We start from the raw sequence: 17,013 nt of genomic DNA, 5'->3' as shown, positions 1-17,013 counted from the left end.
TCCGTCCGTACGTCCCGATTCTTGTTAATGCGATATCTGATGAACTGTTGTACCCAATGTCTTCAAATTTGGTGACAGCCTACATTGGGAGATTATGCAGACACCAGTCGATTTGGGTGACCTTGACCTTATTTTCAAGGTCACCACGACACTGACCACTTTTCAAACTCTTGTTAACGCGATATCTCATGAAATGTTGTACCCAATGTCTTCAAATTTGGTGACAGCCTACATTGGGGGATTTCACAGACACGAGTGTATTTAGGTGACCTTGACCTTATTTTCAAGGTCACCACGACACTTTGAACACTTTTCAAACTCTTCTTAACACGACATCTCATGGACTGTTGTACCCAATGTCTTCAAATTTGGTGACAGCATACATTGGGGGATTATGCAGACACCAGTTGATTTTGGGTGACCTTGACCTTATCCTCAAGGTCACCACGACACTTTTCACACTTTTAACTCTTGTTAACGCGATATCTCATGGACTGTTATACCCAATGTCTTCAAATTTGGTGACAGTTTACATTGGGGTATTACACAGACACCAGTTTATTTGGGTGACCTTGACCTTATCTTCAAGGTCACCACAATACTTTGACCGCTTTTTAAAGGCAATGTTTTCAAGTATGTTGACAGCCTACATCGGGTGATTATGCAGACACCAGTCATTTCAGGCATCTTGTATGTGACCCCCCCTTAAAAGTAGTAAATATAGATATTCCATTCTTTAGCAGCGGGGGACATTGCCATATCAGTGGCAAACACTTGTTTTATTGGGTCCCATGGTTTTCATCTTTCTTGATCCACTTTTCTTTGATTTCAGTATGTATCCTGCATTGGAGACACTGATAGAACCTCACCGCCTGATAGCATGCATGAACTGTATCGTGGCCGTGGCTCGGCCGATGTTGAGGGCAGGGAAATGGTACCCCCAGGGCCCCACCCATCTCCTCCCCCTCCTCAATCTCTCACTCCCAGGCATCGACCCCAATGACTTCAAAAAATGTCTGGTAAGTAGTGAATGCTGTTATTCTTTTTCAGAAGAAGTCCTCCTTGGGGTACATATAAGCATTAAAATGTCCATTTTAAATCCTCGACAGTTGTAACTATATTTTTAATAAAATATTTACAAAACAAAAACTTCGTTTTGTCTTGTGAGACCACCCTACAGGGCCCACGGACCAACACAGCCAAGAGCAGGTAACTCTCGCCCGTCTACCTCGTACCTCACTTTTCATGCTGTCGTTCTGTTGAATAGGCGTGCGTGGTGTTAGTTCGAGTTTGCTCTCCTACCGATCACGATGAGTGTAAAAGAGTCTCAATCTGTATGTATGGTTCCTTTTCTACGCATGCGAGGCGTTAGATGGGCGTCATATGTGGATATTTTCATTCATCTTTTGTTGTAACTTTGCCGTGGGTTCTCTGTTTTCCAGCCATGTGGCAGGCAAAATGGCGGACAGCGATCGTGGTTTCCTTGCTATATGTTCTTGGTAGCTTGTAGTAGGGAGTTCATATATTATGTTTGCATATTATATGGTAGGCTTGCCTAAATTCTCTTTCTTTTCAGCGAATTTGTGGTAAGTCGTTGTTGAGTAATTTTGATAGTGTTAGTTTAGGTATCACTCAACTTTACTCTATCACTAGTACGCAGGGGTGGCTAGCCTTTTTCTGCTTTGCATTGTATGTTTAGTATTTAAATGGCTGTAGCTTGTAGCATTTATATATAAGCCCGTCGCGGATTATTCTTGCTATTACTTGTGTTTATGTGTTTGCTGCTTCACAGTTCCTGCTAGTAACACTGGCGTGGTTCTGTTTGTTGCAGTTTAAGCCCTGTCGCGTTGTGCCATGCACACTACGCCACAGGATGGTTATAAAGTGTGCCTCCGGTGTTTAGCGAGGGCGGCTCCACGACGATCAAGGATGCTCATAATAAGCGCCCTTGCGTCAATATTCCTGTTACATTATGTTGTATTATGATACATATTTCATACGTTTACACACAGCGTGGCTCATAGGCGAGGTTGTGGTTTTGTCTGGGTTTCTCGCCTCCGCGGCATTCTTTCCGACAACGCCAGATTTTATGTTTTCACTAATCTGCTTCAGGCGGGGATAATATTTGATAAAAGGTTTCTAAGGAAATCCCTTTATCGTTTCCCCATAAACAATGTTGCTGACTTAAATATGACTCAATTTGCTTCACTATTGCAGCAACATATTCTTCAACATAATGTCAATTCGATGATTGATAAGCGATGTCGGGCTCCGTAAGGGCTTCGGCTCGCATAAAGTGTTGATCTCGAAGGTAAGTTCACCAGGTGTCGTCTGTGGTGAAATTCCGCCCGATTGACCGCGGTGCTGTCTGGGTTCGCAAGGAGCTCAACCGCGCCTGTCGTCGGGGTGGATCGGGCGCATCTGGGGGTTGGCTGCGGCCCGAGCTCTGGCTCGGAGAGCAGCGCCTCCTCCCAGGCAGCTTGATCCTGGCCGGCTCAGGTGATGGTGTGCCCGGCACCTTGTGGCGACCTAAGCCGGGCTCAGGTTCGTCGCGAGCCTGGCGCCCGGCGATGCAGGTTTTGCCCTGTCTTAGCCTGGTGCCCTGACTGGCGATCGCCTAAGCGCAGACCAGCTCGGGGACACCTCGGCCGCCGGCACCTTGTGGCGACCTAGCCGGGCTCAGGTTCGTCGCGAGCCTGGCGCCCGGCGATGCAGGTTTAAGCCCTGCAGGTTTTGCCCTGGTGCCCTGACTGGCGGTCGCCTGGCGCCGACCAGCTCGGGGACACCTCGGCATGCGTGGTCAGTCGGGGTTGCCGGGAAACCTGTATATCGGCAGGTTCCTCTCGGCCCGGTCTGGGTTCCACTGAGCTGCCGATCACCTCGGCTCCTAGGTCTACCTGTGTCCACCAGGGGCAACCTGCATTGCCAGGCTACTCCCTTGTGTGTCACCGGGACTGCAGATCGGACTAGCACCGACCTGGGCCCGGCCCGATGCGGAGCAGATCCCGGCTGTTAGCTCAGGTCGGCCTGATGTCTATCGATGCCCTGGCCAAGAGGCGTTGAGTGTGACGAGCTGCCGATCACCTCGGCTGGCGCCGAGGTCTACCGTGCACTTACACCAGGGGAGCCCTGCATTGTCAGGCCACTCCCATGTGTTGGGGATCGGGGTTGAACTTCGAACCGCCGACCCGAGCACTGGCGATACATACATGTGTATGTATGGGTATTTATATAAGCGCTATAGGCTATGTTTGACTATATCGCTCAGTGCGCTTTGGAGAGTACTGGGGAAACCTGATTTATCAGGCTACTCCTCGTGTCACCGGGATCGGGGTTCGGTCTAGAACAGCTGAGCTTCGGCTCTGCGGATTCTCTGAACCCGTGGGTAAGCGCCGACCCAGGCCGGCACTGGTAGGCGCAGATTCCGACTCCGGTAGTTCAGGTCTCGGCGCCCGGTAGTTCAGGTCTCGGCCTGATGTCTATCGGCGTATTGACCTAGATGCCATCGAGTGTGCGGGTGTGACTGTCACCCGCGCGCTCGAGGTCTGTCTGAGTGCTTGTGAAACCTTGATTGTCAGGCTTCTCACATGTGCCTCGGAATCGGGGTTCAGGCTTCATTACAGTGGACAAGTCGATTTGAGCCGGCTCATTTAAGCTACTTTGAACTTACCACTAAGTAGGTTAGTCCCTGAGGGCAAGTCGCGAGATAGAATCGGCGGCTGTGTTGCCTCAGGTGTTGTCCATGTCGACTACCGAACCGTTGGAGTTAAGCCTCCGGAGGAAGCCTGCTTCAACCGCGGCATCGGGACAAGGCCTCACACTCTCCCTTAAGTCTGCCGTTCTTTCCCCTTCACAGCTCAGCGCTGTATGCTCCACTTTCGGCATCTCTCTCAGCTGCTGAGGAGCTGGTGGAAAGGGGAAGCGCCCGGTGGAATTTTACCGTCGGCGACTCTGGGCGGCATCTGGCGGGGGCAACTCTCATCTGGCTAGGGACTGCATTGTAGCTGTGCCAGTCAAATGATGAGGCGGTTATGGGCATATCGCCGGGACAGTTCGAGGAATCACGGAAGTCTGTTGAGCTTCGTTACTTCCTCAGGTGCCCAGGCATCGGCAAGCGTTAAGTTGCCGACTGCTGGGAGTTACTATATTCTGCGCAAACACCGGCGGGCGACACACTCCTGTGTCGGCTTCCGGAAGGCGGCGACAATACTCCGTGCCCAGATCCAGTCTTTGCTGGGCTAGGCAACCAGTGTGGTGGTTTCAATGGTCAGGAATATGTGGGGTTTGACTCCACTTATTTCATAGTTGCCATTCTGAGCGGAATGTTCAGACCCATTCTCATCTGAGAGCTGAACAAGTTTATAGAGGTACTGTCCTTCAAGATGGAGACACGGCTCGGTGATCTCATCTGCGAGACAGGGGATTGGCGCGCGTCAATCGACCACCAGTCAGCGTACCTCCTTGTTCCATTGCACCCTGATTTCAAGATTGCAGCCGGTTTCTTGTTTGGCGGGGCGTGCTACCAGTTTCGTGTGCTCTCCTTAGGCTACATTCACGGTGCCAAGGGTGTTCACCAAATTGAGGTTTATTACAGCTCAGATAGCCAGATCGCAGTGCGGTGTTGTCACCCGTACATAGGCGACTGACTCATCGTGGTTTCAGATAACTGTTGAGTCTGGGGACCTCCACGATCAGTTCTGAAACTGGGCGGAATTGTCAACCTCGCAGTCAGATGGACAGGCGTCAGGCGTCTCTCGAGGTCCCCACCCTGGAGACACCGTCGCTCTCAGTCCAGCCAGATACATCCCTACCGGGTTAGAGGCGATGTTCTGGGTGACCTGCAGCCTCTTGAGGCGAAGTCACAACCTGCACATCAATGTGCTGGAATTGACAGCAGTCAGGTTGGTGTTCGATCCATGCGCCGGGATTGAATTACCTCTTCGACCAGACATTCTCACTCTGCGCGAGCCACACCGAATCCTCGGATTCACTGGGTGGCTTGGCCTCTGTCGGGTATAAACCTGCGAATTCCTGCAACCGTTGCAGACACAATTCTGCCTGGGATTTGACACCCGTTCAGTGTGTTGATAGGTGGGAAGCTGGTGTGCAGATAGGGGATTTCATAATCCCTATTCTGCGGACTTAGTTCGGATATTGGAGTTACTATAACCTCGTTTTGGTTGAGAGCCTTATGACCTCCACCATTGCGGGTACTCCATGGCTATTTCCGCGTTTCACACCTCGTTCGATGGTGCTCTGCCTAGAGCAGCATCTCTCGTACATCGGCGTCGTAGCTGGCATGAACAGGGTTCGACCGCCTCGTCGGCGACCAGCCCACCTTAAAATTGCCACTTATTCACAATTGGCTGTCTGGCCCTAATTTTTCAAGTATATCGTCTCTCTCACTTCACTTGTTGGCGTGGAAGGCGACTTTACTGTTGTGGTGAACTCTGGTAGAAGGGTCGGGTACATCCATGCGATTCCCACTGACCCGACACTGACAGTATTTTATACTGATCATGTCGTATTCGACTCCGGATACCTACCACTCTCAGTCGCGATATTGCTTTCCCGTGACTGCTCATATCGCACTTCCACTACCCAGCCTTCGCGCGGGGACCAATCTTTCGATTGCTCACCCGTGCCTGTCCGAAACGAGCGAACAAAGGGATCGATGCGGGTACCCATGTGTGCTGTTTGGTGGCGGGAAGACTGGGGAGTCTGCTAACAAAGCGCACTTTATCTCGTTGGCTTGTTTCCGTAATTGTATGGTTACAATGATACGGTTTACCTCCCGAGGGTTGAAGGCAGACTGGGTAGGGCAGATGCGCTTTGTTGACAATACACAGCGGCACTGCTCAATGAAAGATCGGTTCTGTGGCTCTTTGGAGCCAGCAGAGCGCCTTCATTCGCCATTACCAACTTGATGCGCATTCTAAGGATGGAGTGCTTTCGGTTGATCTTCGGTTCTCTCCAGTGGAAGTGACCTGCCACCCTGACCAAGTTAGTAACTGGTCATTGGTATCGGTTCTGTGTTCAATGTCGATATATTTCATATCACTACATCATTATTAGCCTTACCATCCTTTCGGGTTGGGTCGGGTTTGGGTGTACATCGTCCCTTACGTCCCCTTCAAGAGGCGGGGTCCGTTTTGAGCAGCTTTAACCAGTCATATGCTATTAACCCGTCTTGCGGCGGCGGGTGGAGTCGCGAACCCCCACGGGGCACTGTTTGGTATGCCTCTCTTGAGCGCGCATGTCGCGTGACCAGGTTAGTGTAATGGTGAGCCAACATATGTTGACTTCGGCTTTTAAGCTATTCAGGGGATTTTTATGCGGCTTACAGTTTTCCCTCTTCGAGCCGCCGGTATTTGGGAGTCTGTGTTAATCAGCTTTGTGGGATGGTGGCCTACACTTACCCTCCTCGCGCCGAGAGTGTTTGGTGGGGTGTTTTCACTTTCATTACAATGCATGGCGTTTGTACTTTCGTTCGATTTCCTCAGAAAGTTTTAGCGAGGCTAATAATTTCTCTGGGTTTTATCGAGGTCGGCAAGCCCTCTTCCAAACAGGGGCTGCATTCGAGCATTAGTTTGCAGTACTTATTAGCTCGACTCCTGGGTTATTGGCTTTGTAGCGTTTAAATTTTTTACGCTTTCCCTACCCTTATACCTCTCGCCACGATTGTCTGGCTGGGGCTATATTAGGGTTGGGAGTTGTTTCGACATGTCCCCATACATTCCTTCCATTGTAATGGTTGGGGCGGGGTTTTATGTCATTGATATTGAGCCAATTGACATATAAGCTTGGGCTCTCTAGTTCCGCCCGTCTGATTGACATCAGCGGTCAGGTGGCTCGGTGTTTTCTATTTTCGTATCGGTTGTAGATTTCCTCCACCGCGGGTTTAGTTGTTGCCAGACAGAATGCCACTCCGTCTCAAATATCTTTGGGAGTCTGTCATATGCTTATATGTACCCCAAGGAGGACTTCTTCTGAAAAGAATTATACAAACCTGTAGAGGTTATGAATTCTTTGAAGAAAGTCCTCCTTGAGAGTCTGAAAACCACCCGCCTCCCCTCATTCTGTCTGACCGTTCAGCATGAAAAGTGAGTCACGAGGTAGGCGGCGAGAGTTACCTGCTCTTGGCTGTGTTGGTCGGTGGGGCCCTGTAGGGGTGGTCTCACAAGACAAAAGCGAGTTTTTGTTTTGTAAATATTTTATTAAAATATAGTTACAACTGTCGTAGGATTTAAAATGGACATTTTAATGCTTATATGTACCCCAAGGAGGACTTTCTTCAAAGAATTCATAACCTCTACAGGTTTGTATAAATTAGCAGCATTGATTCTTATTACTTAATAGTTTTACTGTACATGAAGGGACACGAAATTATCTGAAGTATCTCCAAGGACCCTTCATTTCTGAGCTGATGTTGCTTTGTCATTTTGTTTTGTCCCACCTGGCCAAAAGAAGGTATCCAAATGTCACGGTATTAAACCTGGTGGTGTCACAGGGTTAGGTCCTAATTCTGACAATGCTATCTCAGTTCTTGCATACAGTTACATGTGTGTTAGGTTTAAGACAATGCTGGTGATATTTGTATCATATCATCTAACATGTTCATCCCTCTTCTATATTTGATGTGGTTGATGTCATCATGGCCATGGTAAGCAATGCTAAGATCTGCCATAGGTCTTGAAAATCTGCTCTGGATCTGAGTCATGTAGAGTATTGATATATGAGTATGATATATTTGATGTGGTTTGTAGCATGCAAGTACTGATTGTTTGATCGGCATTCTAGAAGTTGATAGGACAACAATAAACCATATGTATTAATGAATAACAAGTTCTTGTTTATTACATAGAGCAACGTTTCGGTTAAGGTTCTTATACCGTTTTCAAGCGAAAAGTGACTGCACGAAACATTGGTCAATGCAATAAACAAGAAGTTGTTATCCATTTAGTCGTGTGCTTTATTATGTAACTACTGATCGTATTTCAGGAGGAGAAGGAAGTTTGCATGGCAACGGCCCAGTTTGAGGACTGGGTGCTGCAGTACCTGGACCGGGTGTTCACGCTGGTGGAGAACAGTGCCCAGGAGTCTACTTGTGGAGCCCAGGACAGGCTCAACCCAGAGCAGAGCATGCTGGAGGTGGGCATGGCGTCAACCACCACCTCCGTGCTGCAGCAGTGTTCAGGACCCATATTTGATGTAAGTGGATGATTTGTGTTGATATTGGATAGAGTAACGTTCATGGAATATAAAACTAAATAATGATGCTGCTTTCTGGGCAGATGAGAACATCAGGAAATTCTAGTGTTGTTTGGGAGAAACTATAAGCTGGGAACAGCCAGAAGAAATTAAGTGAAATGCAAGAAATGCTGACACTGTTTTGGATTATTTGTTGCAGTCTGCAGTGAGAAGGCTACACAGGTTCCTCACTGGCAATGTGTACGAGACCAAGGTCAGCGGCAGGTTCGCAGCCAACCTCTGCAGGTCTGCAGCCAAGGTATGTACATAAGGGGAGCAACACTGACGTCAGAGATGCCAGTCATTATGATATTGAACCAAAGACTTCAGGTAAAACTGAGTCTACCAGATCAGAGTGTCACACAATGAATTTAAGATTGGGTTGAGCTTTGACCACATGTTTCACTTATGGTGAAGTGAAAACCAGCATCATGGTAGTATTAACATTACTCTTTTTCCCATTAAATCATGTAGGGGTTTTCCCCCAATGACTACAACAAAGCCTTGGAGTCCAGTTTCACAAAGCAGTTTTGTCTGAGGTGATCGTTACTTCCACTTTCAGGGGTGGAAATAACCCATTGCCCGACGCCCGAGTCCAGTGTTTTTTTCTGTCGGGCAAGCAGATTTGTATATCACACTGTACCGGTGTCCAGTTGATATTCCAATGTTAGTTATGTTGTTTATTTAAAAGATCAACAAGAAAACGGCCGGTATAGTGGAACAATTATCAGGGCAGTGATTTTACATGTGCCACTGTACCGGAGTACACTAGCAATTTTAAAGTTATTTTAACCCCTGACTTTTACACAGGCTAACAATGTTCACACCACCATGATCACTGAAAGGGACCCTGGTTAATACCACAGCAAGATCTCAACCATACAGTGTTTTGTGTTTCGATTATCAGTATTTAGTTTTCTTTACGTGAGGCAATACATTTAGTATCCCAAATGAAGGGAATTGGGTGTCTTTTTGATAATTCTATAATACATTTTCTCCTGGTTACCTGCAGGTTCACCCAGCAAAGACGCTGAAGCTGTTTCTCACACACTTCTGTAGCAGAATTGTGAACTACTGCAAGGAACGTAAGTGGGGTATAGCAGGGAAAACTTCCATCTGTGGGTGACTATATCTTCACCCACAAGGTTTAAAAAGGACACAGAATAGATTGGTGGTTAACAGATATCTTGGAGGCATGTTATTGCACCCAGATCTCTGTGTGTTGTTACTCAAGCTATTGATTACTGGTTTGTTATCCCCCGGCGCGCGTTTAGCGAGAAGCGGGGGATATAGTATTAGGCTCCGTACGTACGTACGTACAAATTGGAATATCTTTAGAACCGTTCACTAGATTCTTTTCATATTTGGTACCTAGGTTCATCACAGTATAAGAAAGGTCCAAGTCAGGTTTGGTGACCTTGACCTTCATTTCAAGGTCACAAGGGGACTTTAACGTTTTACCTGCATGTTAAGCTATCTCAAGAACTGTTCCCTGGATTTTCTTCATATTCAATACCAAGCTTTATCTAGGGAAGGTGCAGGGCCCAGTCAATCTTGGTGACCTTCACATAATTTTTAGGGTCATGGCAACACTTTGAAGATTTCATCATGTAAACCTGCATGTTAATCTATCTCAAGAACTGTTCCCTGGATTTTCTTCATATTCAATACCAAGCTTTATCTAGGGAAGGTGCAGGGCCCTGTCAATTTTGGTGACCTTCACATAATTTTTAGGGTCACGACAACACTTCAGCATGTTAACCTGAATTGTCAGCAAGATATTTTAAGAACGGTTCACTGGATTTTCTTCATAGATTTTAAAGACTTTCCTTGAATGTTTTTCAATAAGCAATTTCTTTAGTACTAGTTTTGCATATTTTATACACTATGACATTTATGTCAAGGTCAAAGTCAGTCTTGAAAATATGTGTGTGTTTGAACAACTAAAGAGCCAGATATCAAGAGAGGTTGATTAGTCATGTTTTTGTTGACATTTAACTTCATCTTAAACTTTCATTACTTTATAAGTTTGATTTGATCATTTGCGGCGGGGGATCATGTGACCTTAGTGACAATGCTTGTTTACTCAGTATTCAGGCCACTATGACTATTTTTAACCCTAATATTTAAGCAATGACTGGTGAAACAATTTGCAGCCATTGAATGTTACTCTATTGTCTGCAAGTCAAAGACTACAACATTATGCTGAGAATGAGTAGAAATAGTAATGGTGGGCCTCACTGACTATTATACTTTGAGGGCTATCATTCTAAACCAGTTTCAATGCTTTAGTTATGCTATAAATCCTAGCAGAATAAAACTAAAAATGTGAACATTGGAAACAACCTCTTTGGAGTTGTGATTCTTCAAATTAGGTTTACACTGGTAATTTGTATAAGACCTAGTAAATGCAAATGTCTTCAGCAGAATGTGCAGTCACTCTGTCACTCACTCAGACCGACCCTTGACAGAGATTAGCACATTCCAGTAGAAATATAACATGTTGTTTTGTTTCAGATGGTGATATTCAAAAAGAGGAACACCTGGATGACAGTTTTCTGTGGAACCTGCAGATGCTCACACAGGTAGGATGTCCTGGGAATTTATTAAGTCAAGAATTCCTCACAAGTATTTAGTGCTTTGGAAAACTTCAAATGATGCGTGGCTAATTGTTATAAGTCAAAATCCTGTATATTCCAAGCAAGGGTATACAGATGTCTGCCTTGAAAGTGTTAGGAAATGTCGGCATTATTATCCAGGTTCCCACATGGTTGGCTTCGAGTAAGTTTTTACAGGTTTTCAATGATCTTACAACCAATAGCTAAATAAATGCCAGACTGTTGTGATACTGTCCTCCTGACACATTAGGCCCCAGTCAGGTTTGGTGACCTTGACCTTCATTTGAAGGTCACAAGGGGACTTTAACGTTTTACCCTTGTCAGCAAGCTGTCTCAAGAACCGTTCACTGGATTTTCTTCATATTCAACGCCAAGCTTTACCTAGGGAAAGCGCAGGGCCCAGTCGATTTTGGTGACCTTCCCTGAATTTTCAAGGTCACAGCGACATTTTGAAGATTTCAGCATGTTAAGCTTGTCAGCGAGCTATCTCAAGAACCGTTCACTGGATTTTCTTCTTATTCAACACCAAGCTTTATCTAGAGAAGGCGCAGGGCCCAGTCGATTTTGGTGGTTTCAAGGTCACAGCGACACTGAAGATTTCAGCATGTTAACCAGCATGTTAAGATTGTCAGTGAGATATCTCAAGAACCATTCACTGGCGTTTCTTCATATTTGACACCAAGCTTCATCTAGGGAAGCTGCAGGGTCCAGTCGATTTTTGTGACCTTCACAAAATTTTCAAGGTCACGGCGACACTTTGAAGATTTCAGCATGTTGAGCTGCATGTTAAGATTGTCAGCGAGATATCTCAAGAACAGTTCACTGGATTTTCTCCATGGACTTTCAAGATTTCCCTTGAATGTTTTTCAATAAGCAATTATTACTATTTTTGCATATTTCATACACTAAGACATTCATGTCAAGGTCAAAGTCAGTCTTGAAAATATTTGTGCATCTGAACAACTACAGAACAAGATATCAAGAGACGTTGACTGGTCATGTTTTTGTTGACATTTAACTTCATCTTAAATTACGACCTTCACTTTCATTACTTTTTAAGTTTGATTTCATAATTTGCAGCGGGGGATTATGTCACCTTAGTGACAATGCTTGTTGTATTTGTTCCAAACGAACTACAGTCATGCATCAACATTAAGACTCCAGTACAATGTATTGTTTCTCCCTTCCAGCTGGTACGGTGTAACGGTAAGGAGCTGCTCCAGTACAAGGACTCGCTGGAGGAGGTTCTGTCCCTGACGCTGACCCTGCAGTGTGTACAGGGATATGAGATGGCTGGTATGCTGCTGAGGTACCTGCTGAGGGCGCTCGTACTCACTTACCCGCAGGAATACCGCAGCACGTCCCACAGCTTTGATAGACCGCTGGAGGAATACCTACCTATCAGAGTAAGTCACAGAAGTCTACAGTGAGCTTGCACTTCACATACCGAAATAACCACATATGCCTAGACTGCCTCAGATATTAGTATTCAATCCGAGTCATTTGAACATCCCAGATTAAGAAATTCCCTTTTCAGTTTAATACAAATAGTGTATACTTACAACTAATGTAATGACTCTGTAGACATGATTTGTATTTTACTTATTACAGGGTCAGTGTGAAGAAAGACTTTCATGTAGTTTTACATTATTGCATTGAATACAGTGTAGGAATACAGTGTTAAAAGGCCACTGAATTAAAGAAAATAAGAACATGACGCTTCCCATCGTATTTGTCGGGAAATCCTATATAAATCCTAGGGCTGCGCAATATAACCAGTTTACCGGTTTACCGGTTCAGACATGAAAACGATACGTTTTGCGAAACGCTGATCGAAAACCGGTATTTTAACAAGCAATCGGAAAACTTCGTAACACTCGGAAATCTTCGAATATTTCTGTTTTTACATTGGTCCTTTCCTTGTTTCATTTGTGCCAAACATTATTTACATTTTTATTTTGTCATGATTAAAAGTTTTTATTAAAGCCTAATCAAGCATTGTGAATTTGTTGTGTTTTTGCTTTATAAATCAAGCATTAACTCGACTATAAGTAGTTTTTTGTTAAAAAAAACTTCTTGCAATATATTGCAATACATATCGCAATACATGCTTGCGATCATGTATATCACAATATGAAAATTCCCTGCAATACCCACCCCTAATAAATCCCTGAGTTGTACAGATACTAGGTGATTTGTTCATTTATGATTTGAGAGATGGCTTGGCATCCATCTTGAACAACTTTAAGCTGTCTTTATACAGACACCAGTGGATGTGAAATATTGTCAATGTGAGGTGTACCAAGACTTTTTCTTGGTTTGTGTTATAGTATACCAGTTCTTTGATTATTATGAAGATTATTTAGGATATAGGTTTGAGCTCCGTCCGTCCGAGATGATTGGGACGGAATTTCTCAAAAAACCGTTATAGAAAGGGAAACGAAATTTGAGATGTACTTTCAGGATATGAATGCCTTGATGAAGGTCAAAAAGGGAAACCGTGTTATAACTTGTTGCAGAGTTATGGCCCTTGTCATGCATTTCTTGACTTGGTGCAATGGCGACAGATTTTCTCAGCAACCGTTGGGGACAAATTTTCTCAGAAACCGTTATAGATAGGGAAACCGAATGTGGTATGTGTTTTCAGGACATGAATGCCATGATGGAGTTCGAATACAGAAACCGTGTTACAATTTGGTACAGAGTTATGGCTGTTGTCAATTGTTTCTTTACTTAGTGAAACCTTCAGTAACCTATGCTTGTCGTAAGAGGCGACTAACAGGATTGAGTGGTCAGGCTCGCTGACTTGGTTGACACGTCATCGGTTCCCAATTGCGCAGATTGATGCTCATGTTGTTTGATCACTGGATTGTCTGGTCAAGACTCAGTTATTTACAGACCGCCGCCATAAAGCTGGAATATTGCTGAGTGCAGCGTAAAACTAAACTCTCTCATTCACTCAGGACATGAGTGTTGTGGTGGAGTTAAAAAACAGGAACCAGATACGAACAGAACACTGTGGTGGGGGGAAATTGATGACCATGTCTTCTTGTTTAACTCCTTTTGATAAGACTTTGCTAATGGGCTTTAGTCCTACCCCATACTGAAGCACATGTACCCCAAGTGTCATCACCTTGGGCAAAAGAACATTTGAAATATGCCTGTGTCCACACAGCAATACATGGGTACCTGGTAGGATGAGATGGTAATGTGTCTGTTAAGCTACTAGCACTTTACAGGCAGCTTGAGTTGAATTAAATTAAAGATTCCATACTCATTCATTGACCAGATTAACAATAATCCATGCTTTTTTAAGCTAGCATTGCATATGGAGCTATTCACTTTACAAGTTGACTATTATCTTTATGAGCAGGTATTCATGTATTTCATCATTGTGTGGTGTGTACCGACAGGACTGGGCAGTGCCTGGAGACCTCCACAACCTGGACATTGAGTGGCATATACCCAACCAAGCAGAGATGGACTTCGCTGGGGAGATCCTCAGCAAGTTCCTGGCTCCAGAGCTGAAGCTCATCAAGAACATAAAGGATGACACACAGGCCCCCACTAGGTACTGTGCATCCTCAGATGTCCAGTTAGTAAATAGGGTAGTACATAAGTGTGAATATCATTCATGAGGTTCTGAGTAATAATTGTGCTATTGTCACAACAGAATGACATGATTAACAGTTCCCTCAGAGGTGAGGTGAGGTGAAATTGGGTTTAACATCGTGCTTGAGAATATTTCGCTCATATGACGACGTGCATGCGTGTGTATGTGTATGTGCGGCTGCTTGTACTAGCCCAGACTGAAGCTGGTTTTATAGTGCTAGCCCACTGAGATACCACGCCGCAGTGAAGCATGAATACCCCACTCAGACACATTATACTGACTCCGAGCCGACCAGTCCTTGTTGTACCCATTAATGCGGAGCGCCAGGCAGGGACCAACAAGTACCATATTTTAACGTCTTTTGGTATGACGCGGTGGGGGATCGAACCCGCGACCTTCCGCTCTCCAGGCGGACGCTCTAACCACTACACCACGGAGGCGGTTAGTTCCCTCAGATATTTAATCACTTCAGATTTTTAAATATTGCATATCCTCACAGGATTGTTTCTTATCTTCAGTACCTGCCCGTATATATTTTTGCAACAGCCATTTTTATATTCCTCTGCATGACCACTCAGTCAAAAACATTTGTAATAATGTCAATGAATAAAGTCATAAGTAATTGATAAGAAGTAAAATAAATGTTAAGAGGGATTCAGATGTAAAGTTTTGTTTCCAGGCATAGTATCAGGAGATTACACGTGGCAACTCAGCAGTATATCTATTGTTTATCTATTTCCAGGGAGGATTTGTTGAGGAGGCTGAATATGATCCTGGAAAGTATCCTAGGATCTGCATCACTGCTGCCAATGTGGGAAGGCAAGGCTGTCCCAGTGTAAGTTGACTACTTTCAGTGAGTGACAGTCTGGTGTGGGTCTGTTTTGTACAGTGTATCAGTTCTGTAACAGCTTCTTAAGTTGATGTGGGAGAGCCACAATGAAGATAGGATGAGATATTCAATGATGTACTACCTTAGTGAGAGACCCAAAGATTAATATCAAAGCAAAGTGTTATGTGATCACACAAGATCCTGGTACAGCAAAGGGATGCAACTCCAACTCAAATGGGTTAGAATTGATCTTAAGTAACCCATTCTTGTCGTAAGAGGTGACTAAATCTGACCAACTCCCTGACTTGGTTGACACATGTCATCATATCCCAGTTGTGTAGATTGATGCTCATGCTGTTGATCACTGTGTTGTCTAGTCCAGACCGGGTTATTTACAGACCACTGCCATATAGCTGGAATATTGCTGAGCGTGACATTAAACCACAAACCAACCCATCCAACACAAATGGGTATTCAACACCTTCATAAAGTACAATACCACTTTAGGATGTCTTATATTTGAAGCAAAGGGATTAGTGTTTTGCAAGCAAAATTTATTTACAAGCTGCATGACATAGCTGTTAAACAACAAGCAGTGAAATATGTTTGAAGTTTTGTGATGATCTGGATGTGTGTTTCAGCCTGGAGACAGATGTCCCGATGAACAGATTCAAGTGTTCATCTCATGTTGTGGGAGGTGAGTAGTTGCACACAGTTCTTCAACATGGTGCTCTTATACTCACTGCACCTGTCATTAAACATGTGTTAGATGTTCAGAGATGTTTAGCATTTTGAATTTGAGGTTCTGTGTATGACTTGATCAATCCAGATCCTACGATTCCTCAGTTAACATACAAGTAAATTAGGAAATTAAAGGTTTGTGATTTTAGATATTGGCATCAGGGATTTACAGGACGCGAATTCCTGCGTCCTATACTCATAAAAAATGACAATGGACGCAACCAAATTTATTAGCGCGTCCACAGGGATGCAGAAAAAGTCCAAATACTTTTTGTAAACATTTTGATCAAGTAACAATAAGTTATCACTGAGTCTGCTACTAGCCGGGTTGCCGGTTATGGTATCATTTGCAATTTAATTACTGTAACAATGTGATGATCATGATACACAATACAATAACAGTAACTGAATTACAGCAATATTACAACACAGTATTAATAATAATATTTAGGTGTCTGGGACCCCCATTTTGTAGCCCAGTATGAGTCCCAGGGACCCTCAAATATAGGACAGAAGGTAAATGCCTGTATTGGCATAGTCAAATGTATATTGTCATTACACAGTAACATACAGTTATAACAAGGGACCACCAATTGTAATTAGATTTACACATATCGACTAAAATATACATCGACTGTTCTATCCATCTGTAACATATGTTATATTTGGTATTACACTTTCTTAGTAAAGTACAGATTCTAGTACTTTTGTTGGGTTGAGTCCCATCCGGGATTCGAACCCACACCCTCAGAGTTAGGCACCTAATCGCCTCTTATCAGAGGGGTACACAAAGTCCGCAGTCTAGACTACCAGTTGTCCGACTTCCTTTTTGTGGAAGCCGCGGTGGCTGAACGGTCTAGGTGTCTAGGCGTCTGACTTTGTGTGCTGGCGATTAGGTGCCTGAAGAAAGTGTAATCCCAAATATAACATATGTTACATTTGACCACTTTCTAAATGGCATT

At 44.5% G+C, this 17,013-nt stretch overlaps 1 protein-coding gene across 1 annotated transcript in view; it reads left to right on the top strand.

The window, feature by feature from the left end:
* The window catches only part of LOC124289790 (proteasome activator complex subunit 4-like), a 63,292-nt gene that overhangs the window by 12,926 nt on the left and 33,353 nt on the right, over positions 1 to 17,013 (top strand). Inside the window, 9 exon segments of the mRNA XM_046726456.1 lie at positions 833 to 1,019; positions 7,984 to 8,211; positions 8,411 to 8,509; positions 9,263 to 9,335; positions 10,768 to 10,835; positions 12,059 to 12,274; positions 14,282 to 14,439; positions 15,224 to 15,316; positions 15,952 to 16,007. Coding sequence (XP_046582412.1) covers positions 833 to 1,019; positions 7,984 to 8,211; positions 8,411 to 8,509; positions 9,263 to 9,335; positions 10,768 to 10,835; positions 12,059 to 12,274; positions 14,282 to 14,439; positions 15,224 to 15,316; positions 15,952 to 16,007 — 1,178 coding nt within the window.

Source organism: Haliotis rubra, unplaced genomic scaffold (genome assembly GCF_003918875.1).
Source record: "Haliotis rubra isolate DU_JTF1 unplaced genomic scaffold, ASM391887v1 Scf45, whole genome shotgun sequence".
Classification (NCBI taxonomy): domain Eukaryota; kingdom Metazoa; phylum Mollusca; class Gastropoda; order Lepetellida; family Haliotidae; genus Haliotis; species Haliotis rubra.
This window is presented reverse-complemented; position numbering and strand designations above follow the sequence as displayed.